At 37.7% G+C, this 18,175-nt stretch overlaps 2 protein-coding genes across 2 annotated transcripts; both read left to right on the top strand.

Moving 5' to 3' along the window:
* Positions 1-1,761: 1,761 nt before the first annotated feature.
* On the top strand, positions 1,762-12,565 carry LOC121959602 (sushi domain-containing protein 2-like). The gene is made up of 16 exons (XM_042509007.2): positions 1,762-1,918; positions 2,088-2,286; positions 2,573-2,724; positions 2,852-3,019; positions 3,101-3,275; positions 3,688-3,889; positions 4,471-4,556; positions 6,070-6,338; positions 6,424-6,558; positions 6,716-6,871; positions 7,562-7,810; positions 8,170-8,353; positions 9,385-9,479; positions 9,565-9,744; positions 11,676-11,772; positions 11,939-12,565. Exons 1-16 carry the CDS (start codon positions 1,855-1,857, stop codon positions 11,979-11,981), a joined length of 2,454 nt encoding a protein of 817 aa, XP_042364941.2. The 5' UTR covers positions 1,762-1,854; the 3' UTR covers positions 11,982-12,565.
* A 1,505-nt stretch (positions 12,566-14,070) lies between these two features.
* On the top strand, positions 14,071-16,629 carry LOC121959601 (heat shock protein beta-1-like). Its single transcript, XM_042509006.2, has 3 exons — positions 14,071-14,757; positions 15,573-15,636; positions 15,785-16,629. The coding sequence occupies exons 1-3, from the start codon at positions 14,367-14,369 to the stop codon at positions 15,951-15,953; spliced, it is 624 nt and encodes a 207-aa protein (XP_042364940.1). The 5' UTR covers positions 14,071-14,366; the 3' UTR covers positions 15,954-16,629.
* The last annotated feature ends 1,546 nt before the right edge of the window (positions 16,630-18,175 follow it).

Below are 18,175 nucleotides of genomic sequence, written 5' to 3'. Positions count from 1 at the left end.
CATGCGTGTGAGAAGCATACATTTTTGGGGGCAGGAAATTACTTCATTAGGGGCAAATTTCAAAAGCATGTTTCACAGTCTACAAACAAGTATATGGTTTCTGATGCAACAGCTTTCCCTACTGACCTACTGCTGGTCCGCCCCCTCATTGGGGATTGTTTTTAGGTTTTATAAAGAAACCTCTGAAGAATTAAATTTACATCAACCTTAACTCAGGACACGAAGCATAAAAGTGCACCTTGTTGTCCTTTGAATTACTAATTTTGTCTCAGTGAAGACAGCACTGGATTGCGCAGTGATCTGCAGCACACTCTGCTGGACAACACAAACGCCAACATGACAAGAAAATGTTAAAAGTCTTACAGTGCTCAGAAAAAGAGGGACATTTCTCAAATCTTCAAAATACATATTTTGGGGTCATTATGAGGAAAAAAGTAATGTTTTTTCAGTTTAAGCTGGATGTCGTCAGCATCATTTTACCATGTTGGCAACTTTCAGGCTGAAAACTGCGTGATTATAACTCAAATGCAGGGCTGTGCACAGCCATTTTAAAGGGCAGGTGCTCAAGTGGAAAAAAGGGCACCCTGCTCATTATTATTCATAAAAAAATAAAGTTACATATGATGGCACATCTTTTTTTCAATTATATTTTTATCTATTTAGTTTAATTTAGTTTATTTATTTAAAAAGCGACAGTGCAAATCAATAAATACACAAGGTATGAAAATGCCAGAATTAGCCAGGAGGCTATTTTTTTTAATCAATATCCCTACACTCAAAGTGGTTTCATTTCACCACATTGGGAAACAATGCCGAGGCTTAAAGCAAACATTATCATTACCTGGCCGCCTGTAATCAATAAGAGGATGCATTCACAAGTCAATTCTGCCGTCTTGCAGATCTTGTAGATTCAAAACCCAAAATGCAGTTCTCTGGCATTACATTTGCTTTTAATTGAGAATTGATGCAATGGCCCAACTATTAAATAACTAAAATATAAAAGTGGAAAAAAGGTACATAAAAATGGTTTACAAAATGGGCACTTGTGTTTGAGCACCACCTATGGTCTATCTGTGCACATGCCTGCTCAAATGAAGTTTTTTTTTCTTTTTAATTTTGTTAATCATTATGCCAACACACTTTGTTTTCTTTCAAATATGAAGGAAAATGCTGATTCAGAGAGAAAAGATGCAAAGATTGCATAGAGTTATGAGTGTGTGGGTATCACCCTTCTCAAATGCCAACTTCAGTTCACTCAAAGTTAGCATTTAGCATGCTAATGGGGAGAGTGGGGTTATTTGGTACAGAGGGACAGTTGAGATGGTGCCTTTATTTGCAATTTAGAAAGCGACAATGCCAAAGCCATTTACAATGCTCATACTCTTTTGATCTTTTTTTTTATCATGCTGCTTTAAATTATGTCACATACTATAAAAAACATTTTTTCCCTGATATTTGTTCAAATATTCTCTACGCATGTTTTATTTAGCTATTACCTACATAATTATATCTTGATAAGTTGTATCTTCTATCTTTATCTGATGAGTAATATTATGTAAGAGCCAAGATGAGATCCGACCACATCCAATCTAAAATCTATTAAGCACATAATAAATCTTACTAACTGATTTGCACCGAAGTGAGGGATCAAAGATCAAACGTGGTCACGTGAGTATAAATTCAGTGGGTAGTGTTGTCATAAAGACCTCTGGTTGATGATTAAACAGATGTTTGTAAATGCTTGTGATGAGAAGAGCCAAGGTTTAGAAAAATGCTGAGTATATAAACCTGGGACAAAATCACTGAAGCAGCCAAGAAAGCAGCAGAAACCTTGGCTGACTTTTTCACTCTGTCATGATGGAAAAGTTCACAGCAGTACTATATGTCCTTTTGGTCTCATGCATCTGCAGGACATCAGGTAAGCACATCACCTATGAACTTCTGAGTTGTTACATAGTCTGAGTTTCATGACATTTGGAAGAATACCTACTCCTGACTGTAAACTGCTTTTGTATTTATAAATTAAAAAAACTTGTGGGCCACTCCAGACTCCATACTTCAGATACATTCTGGTTACTTTTGGACAGGGCAGACATGTGAAGGAAACTGTGGGGAAAAATTGGACTCATGTTCATGCCATGCGACATGTGAGTCTCTGAAGAACTGCTGTACAGACTATGAAGAGTACTGCGTGGACGTCTCTCCATATTCAGGGTCCATTTTGGGTGGGATGGATTTTATTGTCCTTGACGCGAGTTTCAATGAGAGTTCAGAGATTATATGCAGGTAAGACTTTTGGTAACGCTTCATTTGAATCATCCACCTACAGATGGATAATATTTGTATCATTTTAGCAGTTTACTAGTTGAGATTTCAATATTTTGCTTAGTCTGTAGATGTTTAGCAGACTGTTAATAAAGTGCATGTGGCCCAAACTGTCGGTGAGTGAGTTCAATAATCCGTTTATGTTCCTGAACCTGTTCTGCTTATATCTATGACTGATAAGAGAAATTATAACGTTACACAGCACAGTATAGAAACCTGCTGACCATTCTTTTATATATAACGGCAGGTTCAATGCTGACATCTACACTGTGGGGTATGTGGATGAACACAGTAGAGGCCATTGTATCTCCCCACTATTGTATGAGACAGGATGGGTTCCCCTGCACATCTCCTCTGATAATGGCACTACGTTCAGTAGATTTGGAGCCTGGCTCTCAGGTACAGTAACTATGTGCATATTTGCATGAGGATCACCTCAAAACATCTATAACACACAGTTTTCCATTTGGTGTTGACATAAATGACATTAATAAATCATATATCTGATTCTTATGTGTTGCTACAGTACATACCGGAAAGTTAGACGCTAAATTTAAGGCGACTCTGGTCAACTCAACAAAATGGCAGTACTATGGTACACCTAATGTTGGAGGCACTCTTGAGGTGACGTGGAATACCTCTTTGGTCAGAGCAGAGAGGGTAAATATAGAGCTCTGGGGATACAGGGAGACAGGTGAGTACGCCCGTTTCTTTACAGATCACATGACTGTTATTTGAGTAAAAATGCTTCATTCTGTAAATCGTGTCTCTGTAGGAGAACCCTATTCAGACAACTGGCAGGCCGAGTGGGCCTATCTGTACTCGCTCGCAAAGGAGCAGCCCAACAATGGTTCCTTTAGCTTTCTGCCCAAACCAGCAAAGAATGGTTTTGCAAAGTGGGAGCTTGGCTCTCTACGTATCAGCTCCAGCACTTACCCTGAAGGCATGTGGTATGTACAACTTAAATGTTAATACTATACCTTTAAAAATATCGATTTTTGATACAATTTTTGATACCACGGGGAGAAACTGAAATTGCGGGCTTATTTATTATTTATTTATTTAACAAAAGTTAAATATCACAAGGCTATAACATGACAGTGATGACTTTTCTCTCCTTGGTTCGTGGCAGAGGACAGCTGAATGACTGCAGTAAATATTAATGACAGAGAGTGAGAAAGCGCAGATGATACCGCTGTATTAATACTATGGAAAATGAGCACTGAAACCGTTTCAAAAATTCAGAATCAATATGTATCAATGAATCAATATTCTTTAAACAAAACTTCCTATAAAAAAGACTGTAATCAAAAAAAATATTGTACTGGTTGTCAGCTGTGCAGTATTTGTCATGTCATTTAGGAATGTACAAGCCACATGGACCGAGGATCACGCTCTGGCCTGGCATCTGGAGGAGAAGTTCAGGCAAAACTCAGCAGTCTGGGCCATGGAGAAATGTCTAGCATGGGACCAGCTGGAAAATCAGCTGCCCAACTTCCTCAGTGAGATCATAGACTGCCCCTGCACGCTAGCTCAAGCCAGAGCAGACACTGGGAGGTTTCATGTGAGTGTGAAGAGCAGCAAGTTTGGCTGCAATCCTCCCTTCTATCCTCCCTTTCCCTTAAACAAACCATTACTTCATATGTAAATGACTGGGACACACGCCTTAAGAGACAATCAATGAGCAATTTTAAGGTAACTATATAATACACATGCAATCCTACGTTTCAGTTGAACTAAAAAGAGACGTCATCACAGTTCTTTTAAGTGCTAGATAAAAGTACGTAATGACTTTATGTGTTTATGGTGACTGGCTGGAGCCTTTTACTAATGCTCACTGCTTATCAGTTCAAAGTCAAGGAGAGGTCTCTCTTAATTGTTTTCACAAGCATTCTCGGCAAGCTGAACACGTCTCCGCATCGATCTCATGCCTTTTATCTGACAAATTTACAGTTAGGGTTAGGCAAAGCCATTACTGTTTTTCAACAGCAGCTGAGTGATGTACAGCGTTAAATCTGGATGTGAGCAACAAGTGACTGAGTGTGTTCATGTAGATTATTATGCCTCTAGACTGCAGTATACACACGAGTACAATGACATAAACATTTGGCTGCCTCGTCACAGAGATTGTCCCTCTCTCCTCAGACGGACTACGGCTGTGATATAGAGAAGGGGAGTGTGTGCACCTACCACCCTGGAGCTGTTCACTGTGTGAGGGCTATACAAGCCAGGTGAGTCCTTTACTCAGACTCTTAACTTGCCCTCAAGCTGCAGTAACAACATGATACTCTAAATATTACATATGCGTTTACACCATGAGCAAAGTATCCGACACACAGGTTGCAAGGTGCAATACAAAGTTAACCCTAGAAAAACTTGAACAATTTGTCTTCATTTATGTCAAAAACATGGGAAGAAGACAATGAGCAACGAAAGAAGAAATCACCCAAAAAAATAAGAAAATAAAATAATTTAGAAACAACCAAAGAGAAAGAAGGTAAAACAATACACAAAAGTACTTAAAATTATAATAATTCTGTAATCTAATTTTAAATATGTAGTTGTGACAATATAGTTTAGCCCTAGATTTTTTATCTTTCCCTAGACATTTTTCCAAAGGTTTTTAAAAATTATTTTCCAAAACACCTTATTACTGCTCATTGCCTTTTTCCTGTGTTTTTTTTTTTTATAAGAAATCCCACAAATTTGCTGAGGGTTCAAAGGTTTAAATGCTTGTAAAAGGAATCTGAAGCATGAGCAAAGTGACGTCATTCTGGGTTTCAAAGGGTTAAACAGATTAAAACGTAGCCATGGAAACTTACTTTGTAGGAGTGAAACAAAAATTAACATCTGCATTTTCCAAAGCTGCTGTGCTCACTTAATTTAAGCATATGTCAAACATGTTTTCTCATAAAATAATCAAAGCAACTTTATGAGTTTAATTTATTTTTTATTTAGGGGCCACAATATTAACATACATCAGAATTTCGTGGCAGGTACTTTAGGTAACATTTGAGAAAAAAATGAAACAATTCACCCACAAACTTAGGCTGCTCTTTGTAGCCTTTTGGCTCCTTTTTTTTTAAAAAATCTTTACTGTTATCTACACATATAACCTCAAAGACATGCCCTCACCTGGCCCAGCCCACCTCATCCTACAGTAAACAGCAGTAAATACTCCTCCCACTCACTTGCAGTTACTACATCAGTGGTTAATCTCTGCACCATCCCATTTTATGAAAGCTCAACTTGAATTATGACACCTCAAATAGAAAACCATAACTTATGTGTTGATTAACCCTTTGAAACCTGGATTGATATCAGGGTTTTTTTTTGTGCTGCATTCAGATGCCTTTCACAAGCTATTTGACCTTTTGAAACTTGAGAAAATTGGTTGGATTTCTTTCAGAAATGTGGGGAAAAATGACCAACTGGGCAAGACATGTCAAGATTTCACTATTTCCAGTACTCGACAAAACCTGCAAATACCTGACTCATACCTGACAAAATTGCTGACATTCCCACCAGTCTGAACTGTATTTTACATTTATTGCTGATTAGCAAATGTCTGCATGTCAGTACTTCACTCACTAATACTTTGCATTATCATTGTTAGGTTGTATTGACTCACACTGCTGAGTTTAGGGTCTCTTGTGTAGCTGTTGCCTAAATTTGGTGTCATGCTTTTGGTCGCAGCCCAGTTTACTGCTCTAACTGAAACTTTTTTTTTTAATGTATACACAGTCCTATGTATGGAGCAGGACAACAGTGTTGCTATGACAGCACCGGCGCTCAGGTCCTGACAGCAGACTCAACTGGGGGAAGTACTCCAGACCGAGCACACGACTGGGGCTCACCTCCATTTAAGAAACCCCCTCGGGTTCCTGGAGAGTCCCACTGGGTCTATGACGTCCTCAGCTTCTACTACTGCTGCCTGTGGTCTGACAACTGCCACTACTACTTCAAACACCGGCCGTCCAGTGACTGCAGGCGTTACCAGCCTCCAAGCTCAGGTTAGTGAATCTTTAACCATGGTACTGCGTGTTTCATGTAGTTATATTTTAGTGTGAAGTCCTAATTTTTTGTGTGAAATTTCAGCTGTGGTGTTTGGAGATCCCCACTTCATAACATTTGATGGCGTCAGCTACTCCTTCAATGGCTATGGGGAATACACTTTGGTGACCTCAGGAGAGAAACGGCTGACGGTCCAAGGCAGAACGGAGCCTGTGAACGGTGAGTTACTGAAGGCACTGAGCTTTTGACAGTTTTTCTTTCTCAACAAAGATCAGTAAATGCTTCCAATAATGATAACTATATATAAAAACACACTGCACGGGAACTATTACAGTTCCTTTCCCCTGCATCATCGATCTCATTTTCTCACTATTAGGCACGTCAATAAAAGCAACAAAGTTGACGTCTGTCGCCATGAAAGAAGCACTCTCTGATGTCATTGAGGTGCGGCTGGCAAGCGCAAACAGCCTTGAAGTGCTGCAGAATCAGAAAACCCTCTCCTTTAGCGAGCAGAGCTGGATGGACCTGCACGGTGAGACCCTGAATTATCTTTCTGCCTGTGATATAATCACTGATTTTACTACCACTGATGAAATGTTATGAAATGTATTCCTTTTTTCGTTTTATTTGACAGCTAGTAGGAATTTGGACAAAGGCTTTATATTTGGGACGGTGTGATAAAAATCAGTAAAATGCTGCTTGCACATGCAATAATTACAAATAATCCAGTGTTATAATATGCTTTATTTTAACTCACCCCTTTTCCATCCATGCAGAGATGTGAAATGACCAAAACTGTTCCAACTTTGTCAAAAAATTCTCTGTAATTAGTGTTAGACCATTTGATCAGGCAGATTAATGCCATTTTGAGATAAATGCTAATGGCTGCGATCATGAGGCTGATAACAAAAAATGTCTGCAGCCACATCTCAGTATCTCATAGCATTAAACCGAGCAACCCTGCCTAACTGACAAGGAATTGCTTATTTCATTCATTCATTTTGAAAATAATAAATAAATAAATACATAACAATTAAAAATAAACTCAACATTTAAGGCTGCTCTCTGAATATTGGCATCACCCTTTGAAAAACCCACATGTCGACCACTAGACTGTTTATGTAGGACCCACATAGAAAGAGGGTCACTCAAAGTGAGTTCTCAGTATAATCTTGTTAAAACTCAAAGAAGTGCCTTTTTTCTGACCAAATCTCCCTCCCAGGTGTGTTTGTGTTTTCTCCTACCTCCACAAATGTGACCGTGATGTTCCTCAGTGGAGCTGGGGTGGAGGTGCGACTGAGAGAGGGAACCATGACAACCACCGTGCTCCTGCCAGAAGAGTTTCACAGCTCCACTCTGGGACTGTTGGGAAAGATGAACGGGGACGCCAAAGACGACCTCGTTCTCAGCGACGGCCAATTCGTGCAGAACCACAGCAATCCAGAGGAGGTGTTCAGATTTGGGGCAAGCTGTAAGAAATAACTACAGATTAGTAAAACAACTTAATCAAGGTTACCATTAGGCAACTACGAGAGTCCGGACAGGACTTCTATCAAGTTAAAAAGGGAAACCTGCAGCCATTAATGCTCCTCCTGGCTGAAAGTTTTAGGCTTTTTGCCAAACTATTTCCTTGTTATACTGCTTCCTGGGTAGCAGGAAGGGTCATGTCCCCTTTATGCTACCCTTTGATGTTGAGAAAACACATTTTGTATTTTTATTCATTCACTCGTTTCAGGAAAACATTCTTACTGTATAAAATATCAGCAGACAATGTTGCAAGTTTCCACTTAAGTTTTAGTTTTTAACAGACTGTTTCTTTTTGTCTTTCAGGGGCCATCTCCAACAAGTCCGCCTTGTTCACATATGATTCGGACTATCTTTTGGACACATATTTCTATGCCCCGAGACATGACCATACCTTTATCCCAGTGTTTTCTGTCCCTGAGAGTCCAGATGATCCATTAGCCGATCAAGCATCAAAGATATGCTCTGGAGAGGGCGCTCAGTTCTGCAGGTAGGATAAGAAAACTATTATCTACTTTTACTCATTATAGTAATCATCCCTTTGAAATCTGCACAAACTGGCTTAATATCTTTCTAAAACAAGGGAAGAGGGCAAGGAGCAACTTAACCAGAAATGGCCAAAAAATTACAGAAAAATAAGAAATCAGAAAATAACAACAATAATAGTTAAAGATATAAGTTTAAAAAAAACCCCAACATAATTAACATGATAACATGATATATTTAATTATATGCATTATAAATGTAGTTATCTGGAGATTTCTCCCTATTTTTTTTGTTTTGTTTTTTAAATACTGTCTAATAATTAAATGCATAAAGTAAAATAAAGTTCCCTTCTCACCTTTTATTCCCTTTTCTGCAATTACTGACATTTCTTTCCAAGTTACTCATCATGTTGAATGAAAACAAACCATTTTAATCAGGTTTCAGGTTTAAATGCTTCTGATGGCAGCACAGAAAAACTGATGAACAACGTTTAGAAGTTTTCTCCTCATAAGTTGTATCAGCCTGTAATTCAAGTTGCTTATACAAGCTGGGATTGATGGTTTAATGCAGTTTATTTAGTTCTTCATTTATTTCATCGACCGACATACGAGCTAAACAGAAATTACATAAACAGAAAGCAAAACAATACATTCAACTCTGCTCTGATGGCACCGAAAAGTTAGCAAATACTAAAAAAAACCTCTAAATTATTAGACAATTGGACACAAATAAATGCAGTTAATTCCCTGTTGCCCTTCCAACTGGAGCTAAACTCCGTTAAACTCTACCTGTTCGTCTTTATTACTTGTTTATCTTCCGTGTTGTTTCTCTTCCTCGTGTTCACTTTTACCTGTATGTCTACTGTCTCTTCAAAATAAAAGCACTTCCGTGTTCGCAGGAAATTAATGAATAGGGATGCACATCCTTTAATCTAGGCCAGAGGTGGCCAAACTTTTTATGAATGGGGGCCAAAGTATATAATATAAAAATATCAGTGGGCCAGCTCATTTTGTGATCAGTCTCTCTGTCCTGTAGGTATGACATCCTGGTAGGTCGTAGTGCAAGTATGGGCAATGCGACAAAAGAGTCTTTCCAGAGTCACATTTCTCTTGTGGAGGATCTAAAGCCAGGTGACTGAATATAAACACATGATTAAAAAGTGATTACTATGAATATTTGGTTGGCTTTAACATTTTATATTGTTATGCTGTGCAGTGATATCCTGTGGATGGCTTTCACCACCAAGTCATGGGAAGAAGGAAGGCACCACATATTTACAAGGAGCCAAGGTGAACCTTATCTGTGATGACGGATACACACTCAAAGGATCAGCAGAGCGTGTATGCCAGCAGAATGGCCAGTGGTCTGGGGAGGAGACAACCTGCGTGGTTCCCAGTATGAATAAATGATGAAATCAGTCTTGTCCAGTGATTCTGATCCTCACAAATCAGCAGTAGCAAATGTGTGAGTGTCTGTATTTGAGCATGCAGCTGTGTGTGTGTCCTTGTGTGCATTATTTGATCCACTGAATCAGCAAAGTGTTAAGTGTTACAATGCACAAAAATCAAATAATTCTCATGACCTGTACGCAAGTGTGATTTTCTTACAAGGCCATAGCGTCTGATTAAGATGCATGCCTCAAATTAGAAATACAAAGAATTTAGCGATGCAAAAACTCGACCCTTTCCTTATACACAACATATCCCTTATATTTCAGCCCTTTAAACCCTTTGAACAAATTGGTGTGATTTCATTCCAAAACATTTGGGAAAAAATACAAATAACTTGGTGAAAAATGTTCTACAAATTGCAAGACATCAGTAGATTTAGAAAATTGTTTTTAAAAAGTGGAGGAGAAATTTTAAGGGAAAAAAAAGCAAAAAGCTAGGGAAAAACTATATTTATATTTATCATAATTGCATATTTACAATTATGTTACAGAATTATTATATTTTTAAGAGCACTTTTCCCAAGTCATTTCCTTGTTTATTTAAAAAAAAAACCCCAAAAAAACTTTTTTCAAAAATAATTTTCCAGGCAATTATTCTTGTACATTTTACTATTTTTTTTTATTTTTTTTTTATGAAATCAAGCCAATTTGCTCGAGTTTCAAAGAGTTAAACCTATAATTCAGACAATGTCCCAAAAATTAATGCATACAACTGAGCAAACAACCTCCTTCTGTGGGCATTGCTGTTTGCTCTGAGCCTTTTAACAAAGAAAAAAGCTTATTCTTTTTCCCGACTGAATATCCCACATGATGACCTATTGAATTGAAAAATGTTAGGTAGCTGCTTTAAGACTAGTTTGTAAATCAGGCTTGTTGCAGCAGCCACTAAATCTAATTAAGACCTTATTACCAACAAGTCTGGCTGTGGTATAGGCTTTGGGCTAAAAAAGCTGTTGTGCCGAAGGTCACTCACTTGCCCTATCTGTGCATGAGGCTTTCTGCTGACATGATCGTGGCCTTCATAGGCTCAGCCAGTTTTTTCCTGTGCACTTGAGCAGACACTGATATTTGCAAAAGTTTGTTTGTAAAGTGAACATATACAGTTTCACAGAAAAAGGAAGGAAACAGTCAAATGCAGAAAAGTGGAGTGTGTTCCAATCCAGAGCAGCTGATAATCCAAAGCTTTTTTGTGGTCTTTGCACCACTAAGTGCTTGTATTTGTGGACATATTTAGACAGAAAAATCATGTGCTAAGAGACAATGACTGCACAAACCTTGTGGCAGTCAGCTGACAAGAGATTTAATTGGAAACTACAAATGTGAACCTCATGTGTAACTACAAAGTCAGAGAATCACCCATTCAGTCATTGGAATTCATACTCCAGGCATCATGAATGTTTGTATAATATTTTGTGCCAGTCCATTCAGTAAATCAGTCTGGATCAAAGTCTATACTTCAGTTTAAGTCTGATACATAGTGAGGAAGTATATTGTCCTATAATAAGGATGAACTTTTCCTCTCATAGGCTATATTACACCTGTTAAAAGCAAGGTCCTTTAATCCCACATCCTTTACACGTTCATTAGCAACAAAAAAAATCCTACTTTTCCAGAAAAGGCATAAATACATAATTTATCCAATATGTGCAACAAATTGAACAAGACAAAAAAAATCTGAATTACTACAACATGGACACTTTTCGGAGGACTGTGTGATCAGAGCAAGGGAAATTTCTGTTTGGTTGGGGATCTTTGTTGCATGTTCTTTCTTCCTGTCTGAATCTAAGCAGTTAATTATCTACTTCAGTAAAAACAAGCAAAGGAGTGAAATTCCTCTGGAGATTCTGTTTTACAAAACATTTTTGTCATTTTCCAGTTAATGTCGCAGGAATTGTGGCCGGTTCAGTCGTTGGGGCTTTAGCACTGATTTTGATTGTAACAGCAATCGTTCTTCACTCCAGGAAACAAAAAAGGTGAGTTACAGTGATGCGTTATTAACATAATGTAAAATTTTTAAAATGCATTAATTTGTTTAGTTGATATGGAAACTGATTGACAGAGACTTTGTATTCCTGCAATGAAATGAAAATATGAAATTAAATTTTCCTTATTTTAATTCTTCTTTTTTTGTAATTTCAGAAAAGCTGCACCTTCTGACACTATGAAAACTGAGGCCTTCTAACCACAACTCTACTGAAAAATGAAAAACTTTCAATAAATGCATGAAAACATCCTTACAGTATATAAAACACATAACAAAACACGGCAAACCACAGCCATGCTGAACAAAAACATATCATAAGGTTGAGCAAAGGTCTCTGCACTGTTAAAGAGTAACTACAAATACATCTTCTACATGGGTTTTGTTGCACTGACTTCTACATAAATTGAAATTATAACCTGTGTTGCACTTTTGATCACACCCAACATCCCTGCAAAGCATTTTAACCAACTGTAAGTCTGTTTAATAAGTTTACAGTAATTTATAAAATTCTTGTCAAGGATAAAACATAAGGATACAACCTGCCACTGTTGAAACACTCCATTATTGTTGGTGTAATATAACAATTTTTGGGCGACTGTGGAAAAGGAAAATCTTTGGTCAGCACTTCAGATCATGCTTATTTATTTAGAGAAGAACAGAAAAACCCTGTAAGATTAAATGAACTCTGCACTGTGTATTTATTGTTTGTCTACAGTCATCAAATGCCTACAGTTTACTATTTTCAAATGTGTTGGAAAATAAAAAATGTTTCAAATACAGTTTATTTTTGTGAGTTCTGATTTTTTTTAACTGCATTCTGCCAAACTACACAAATACATGCACATTTTTGTTGAAGCATTTCTGGTCACTCCACCACAATGTGTTTTTAAAGGGTTTATGGTGATCTTTTACCATTATTTATCAGTTAAGTAATAAAAATAACTGGATCAGCCACTGCTGCTGCTACTCTTCTTATTGTTTACATGCTCAAAAACCTGTGCAGCAAAAGTTAGCTTAGCTGCCAGACTAACATGGCTGACAAAGTGGAATTAATGGGAATAAACAGACAATTTTTCCACTCCACCCATGACTAACAAAACTATCAAAAACAATGCATTTCCGGCAATCACTTCATAATGTCCTACCAGGTTAATGCTTTTAGTGTGAGGCTGCAGCGATAGAAAATGTTTGCATTAGACGCCACTTAATTTTTGAAATATTAATCTTAATTTATTTTTACTTTATATCTAATTATTAATTTTGTTGCTACAACTTAAAAATGACAAGTGAAATTACTTTGTTCTCTCAACTCTCAACTTTGGTAAACAAACTTTTTTTCTTTTCTTTTTTTAAGATAATACAAATACAATTTGCTGGCTTGCAACCAGCAGAATACAAATATATATCACAGTATACTGGTTTACTGAAGTTTCTTAAACTTAGAAAGATTGATTTAATCAAACTTGTCATTTTTAAATGTAACAACAAGATATAAAGTGAACAGAAATCAAGACTAATAGTTGTACTTAAATACACTTTTTTAAGGCAATCAGTTTGCTAGACTTTTTTATATCAACTTGGTTTTTTATCAGCTTGTCAGATTTTACAGTGTAAAACTACAAATAAATAAATAATACAATACTTTCATGAGTGAGCCCTTCGCTCAATCAACTTTGTGTTAACTAATTTGTGAACAGATAGTTACTTATCAGACATTTAATTAAATGAAAATGTTTGAGATTATTACTTTATTATCTTGGACTAATGCTGTGGATGAGTGCAGATCGAAAGGCTCCAGATATTGCCTCATTAACAAATACCATTCCTTTCTGATGGCAAATGGCTTGATTTATTTCTCCAAAGCTCAGTTCATTATTTGCACAACACTTGTGAAGACTCTAGATGCAAAATTCCTCACCACCACTCGAGTGCGTCAGTGCCTCCGTCCATCACTGTGTCCTGGATGTAAACATGTCCTTGACATTGTATTTTGCCCTACATATTCACCACACAGTGAGGTTTGTTTGGACTTTTTTTTTCTTCTTCGATCTTGTGTTGAGAAAGTTGTTTACCGTGTGACTCTGAATGTACGTGCTGTTCCCTCACATAACACAAGGCTGGGATTTCTATGGACAAAGAGCACCAGTATGTGACAAGACTGCAGAGGCCACTGCTGAATAAACTGTCTGCTCGCTGCTTCCAGAGTCACTCACCAACAACTTGCCACAGACACTCCAGAGATATAAATACAAAATAGTTAGCATTATCCTCTCCAGGTCCCGGGGCAACGCAGGACTGACACCACAGCTCATGACATACAAGTCATTCTCATCCCTTACATCACACTTGACGCTGGACAAGTGTTAGAATCAATCAGCTGGGTATATAAAGTGCTTGAGTTGAGCATTACAGATGCCCAAGCAGCCTTTTCTTCAGACCTCTTGCTCACTTTCTGCTGAAAAATACAGCTGCACTTTTGTTTAGAGTCCAGATCATCAATCTAGACTTGTTTGTTTGGGTGGAGCTACAAGCTGTTGCAGTTTCAACATCCTTTCCCTTCATTCTGAGCTTATTTTTTAGGATATGGGGGATCAAAATAAAATACTATCCCGTCCCATTTTCCGCCGGGATGTGAGCTGGGATCCTTTCCCAAACTGGACACAGCCGAGCCGAATCTTTGCGCAGGATTTTGGCCTACCTCCCTTCCTGGATCCCAGTGATCTGGACTGGATAGAGTGGTCAAAGAGGAGACTGGCAGCTTTCTCCTGGCCTGGGTACACACAAACTCCCCTGCTGCCTCCGTTCAGTGGTCAGCACCCTGCGGCGCTGAACCAAAAGGGTCTGAGACAGCTGACGAGTGGAGTGTCAGAGATCCAAACAGGGCAAGACAGCTGGAAGATTAACCTGGACGTCAATCACTTCTCGCCTGAGGAAATTACAATCACAACTAAGGAGGGGTACTTGCAAATATCAGGTACCTTGTGAGATGTGAATGATGTTAGGGTGGTATATTGGCAGAATTAGAATAAATATAATACAATAGAATAAGTATTTATTCTTTAGGGCATAATCCCCTGAAAATATGAATTGTTGTGTTTTCGTTACAATGAGCTGTTTATATCTACATTGGGAGGGGGTCTTGTCTGCGGAGATTTTGCACCACCATGTTTCCATCATAGCCCAGAATGAACAAAACCAAACACTGGCTCTAGAAAGGGCCACTGCGTTTTTGTATTGTCACATTGATTTCTGTGTAGTAGCCCCTGACAAGCTAAAAAGCATCGGAGAATTACTAATTTCAAAAACGAAACTGCTTTATTCAGTGTTTTTACCAGTTTTAGTCACCACGTCTGTTTGTTTTGGAAGAGGAAGAGACCTCTGTGGATAATTTGGCTCCCGGTAGAAACGTCCTTAATGTCTGGATCTTAAGTTTCTAGAGAAAAAAGGTGAGCACACATTAGATAGTGCTGGGCTAGTGGCCTATCATGCCTAACTCCGTTGGAGAAACACTGATTTGTAACGTGAAAGTGCTTTATTCAGTTGGGTTTTTTTAAAACCTGTTTTAATCTGCAAAACCTCTACAGATAATTGGGCTCCAGGTTAAAACCTCCCAACCAATGAACACTGAAGGAATCCCATTTGGCGCATGGGAAAAGTTTCAGTTGGTTGCAATCTGCAATCCTCCCCACTAGATGCTGCTGAATCCTACACACTGATCCTTACAGTAAAATAATTATAATCAATTATATCAATTAATGCCTTTTAATTCAAAATCTGTTTCATTACAAGGAAATCACGAGGAAAGACAGGATGAGCATGGATCGGTTTCAAGGTGCTTCACCCGCAAATACAAGTAAGTTCTCTGAGAGAATGGGAGGAATTTTGAAAAATAATCTTTGTGATTCACTATGATTTTTGTGTACTGCATGAACAGTAGTATTGCAAGCAAATGGTGAAATGTTTAGAAGGCAAGAGCATAAACCTTTTCTCATTTCTTCAAGGCTGCCACAGGGAGTGGATTCACAGCACATCAGTTCTTCGCTGTCTGTTGATGGAGTTCTGTCCGTGGAGGCCCCCGCCCCCGGGACATCCATCAGAGACACAGCCAGTGAGATCGTCATACCTGTTCAGATCAGACAGACGCAGGACGGTGAAAAGGGGAACCAGTAAGCAAGAATTTGAGACTACAATCAGGATGTAGATCAAGTTATGGGTAGTAACCTTTGCAGCAACTGGCAAGAAAAAGACAAGTATTTACTGTAACAACTTGCTTGTTTTCCTGCTATATGATACTGACACTGAAAAATGTCACCAGAACAACACTTTTGGTTTCAAAATCAAATGCAAACTCATCAATAGGACCAACTCTGAAATAAGGAATTATTTTTGCTTATCAACATGTATAAACAGTTAGCATTATCTTGTTTAAGCAACAGCATACTTTTTTTCATGCTCTTCTAATGTCTTTATTAAATGAAAAAACACATGTTAGCAGCAGGTAGTTGTGACCTTAAATGACCTAAGGGACTGTGGGGATAATGTCTGACAATACTGGCCAACAATGGACAGTGGAAATGGAGTATTTATATCTAATCTGATTATTTTCTTCATGCAAAAAGGTCAAATTGTGCTTCTGTGTAACATAGCATTATGTGATTAATAATCAATTTTGTTGATTTTATTTTGCTTTTGATGCAGAGAAACACTGTAAAAGCCGTAGCATAGATTCACTGTGTGTCTTTGTCCTAAAAGTTGTATATTGATGGATTGAATAACCAGTCTGATGAAGCTGTCCTCATACATAATATTTAACAAATGTATTAAACAGCTTCGGCCATATCAGTGACATTTTTCTACCCTCTTTTTCTTTTTGTGTCTTTCATTGTGCATTTGTAAGCATATTAGAAGATGAATAACAATCAGTTTAACCTATATTGATTTTTCATCCATTACTCTACTCCTCATAGTTTTTCTAATTGGTCCACAGGAGGGCACTGAATGCGTATTTAGTGTAATATTCGGACATTGTCTTATTTCCTTTTTGAGAGACCGGTATGTATGTAGTATTTCAGTTAATTGCATTTCTTTACGTGGACCCCTATCATCAGTTTCTCTCAAAGACCTTGACAGATAAGAGACAAACCTAGCTCTTTTGAATTTATCACACTGAATTATTTTCCTAAAAGATCTGCTACAAAATACATTTTCTCAAACACTAACCTATATACTGAACCAAAATGTGTTTTAAAGTCACTATGGTCAAATGTGGTCTTCCAAAATACATGTGAAACACATGCACATGCCAAACTTTATAGTGCACAGCAGCCTGCATGTGCAGTGGAGGCTGAAAGGGTCAAAGTCAGGTGCTGAGATGGTGAAGGCCACTCAAAAGTAAACAGTGACATCTAGTACTGGAAGTAGGTATTACATGTTAACTAAGGTACTATATTTGTACTGTTTGTCAACTCATGGAAATAATAGTTTTTTTGTTTGAAATATTTACACAAATATAACAATTTTTGATGACAGCTTTCTCAGCTTGGTTTGTTGATAATACCAGTGGTTTGCCACAGATTGGTGAGCACAGCTTTACAGCCTTGTTTTAATAAGTCATGCAGCCGTAGTTTGTTAGCTTTTTGTATCTGGTGATTAGATTTAGACTTCATAAATCCTAAAACTGATTATCGTGCTGAACAAAATGTATGTCATAAACTTTTATTTACTTTCAGGCTCAATAAATTGTAAACGGGTGAGTTATAAAAATAATAAAAATAAAAATAAATACATAAAAAATGTTCCCCCGTACAGTTCTTATGACAGGGGAAATAAGCTATTAAGACCCAAACCGTTTTTTGCACCTGACTGGAAGCACGTTTATTTCTGCTGTAAAATTTCATTTTAAAATTGGGTTCTATGGGATTGACCGGCATCTTGAGCCAGCCTCACATGGCTATTAGAGGAACTGCAATTTTTGGCATTTCCATGTGGGCTTCATATTTCAGCCTCAGAGGTAGCCACTTGGTGTATAAGAAGTGTTTTTGGTAGTGGTAATGCTTGTAGTGGCAACAGTGAGGACAACACATTTGATATGTTATATGTACATATACACAGACCATACTGTATTTAGCACCATGGACAGAGACGCAGAACTGTAATTAAATGTTTGTTTTTGTCGCCCCCCAGTGTCCACATGAAGTAATGGCAGGAATAATCAGAGAGGCAAAAAATTAACTATAATTTGCTTCAATCTTACTCCAAAATGCTAATAATGTTCACAGTCCACAGCGGAAAATCGATTGAAACATTTTTTCTTAGTGTTGCATCAACGTGTGTCTTAGTTCCCATTTATCTCAGATGAAAGGAAATAATAATAAAAACAACAACAACAATAA

The sequence above is a fragment of the Plectropomus leopardus genome, chromosome 20 (genome assembly GCF_026936395.1).
Source record: "Plectropomus leopardus strain MGB_pleo_1.0 chromosome 20, ASM2693639v1, whole genome shotgun sequence".
NCBI lineage: Eukaryota > Metazoa > Chordata > Actinopteri > Perciformes > Serranidae > Plectropomus > Plectropomus leopardus.
Note: the sequence above shows the minus strand (reverse complement) of the source record. Positions and strands in the feature narration are given on the sequence as shown.

What these genes read in the sequence shown, in the direction of transcription:
- LOC121959602 (XM_042509007.2), top strand. Translation starts at nt 1,855, where the DNA reads ATGATGGAAAAGTTCACAGCAGTACTATATGTCCTTTTGGTCTCATGC. An exon ending in ACTTACCCTGAAGGCATGTG is followed by an intron (nt 3,276 to 3,687) that starts GTATGTACAACT and finishes CATGTCATTTAG; the next exon opens with GAATGTACAAGCCACATGGA. An exon ending in GAGCTGGATGGACCTGCACG is followed by an intron (nt 6,872 to 7,561) that starts GTGAGACCCTGA and finishes TCTCCCTCCCAG; the next exon opens with GTGTGTTTGTGTTTTCTCCT.
- LOC121959601 (XM_042509006.2), top strand. Translation starts at nt 14,367, where the DNA reads ATGGGGGATCAAAATAAAATACTATCCCGTCCCATTTTCCGCCGGGAT. An exon ending in GGGGTACTTGCAAATATCAG is followed by an intron (nt 14,758 to 15,572) that starts GTACCTTGTGAG and finishes TTTCATTACAAG; the next exon opens with GAAATCACGAGGAAAGACAG. An exon ending in TGCTTCACCCGCAAATACAA is followed by an intron (nt 15,637 to 15,784) that starts GTAAGTTCTCTG and finishes CATTTCTTCAAG; the next exon opens with GCTGCCACAGGGAGTGGATT.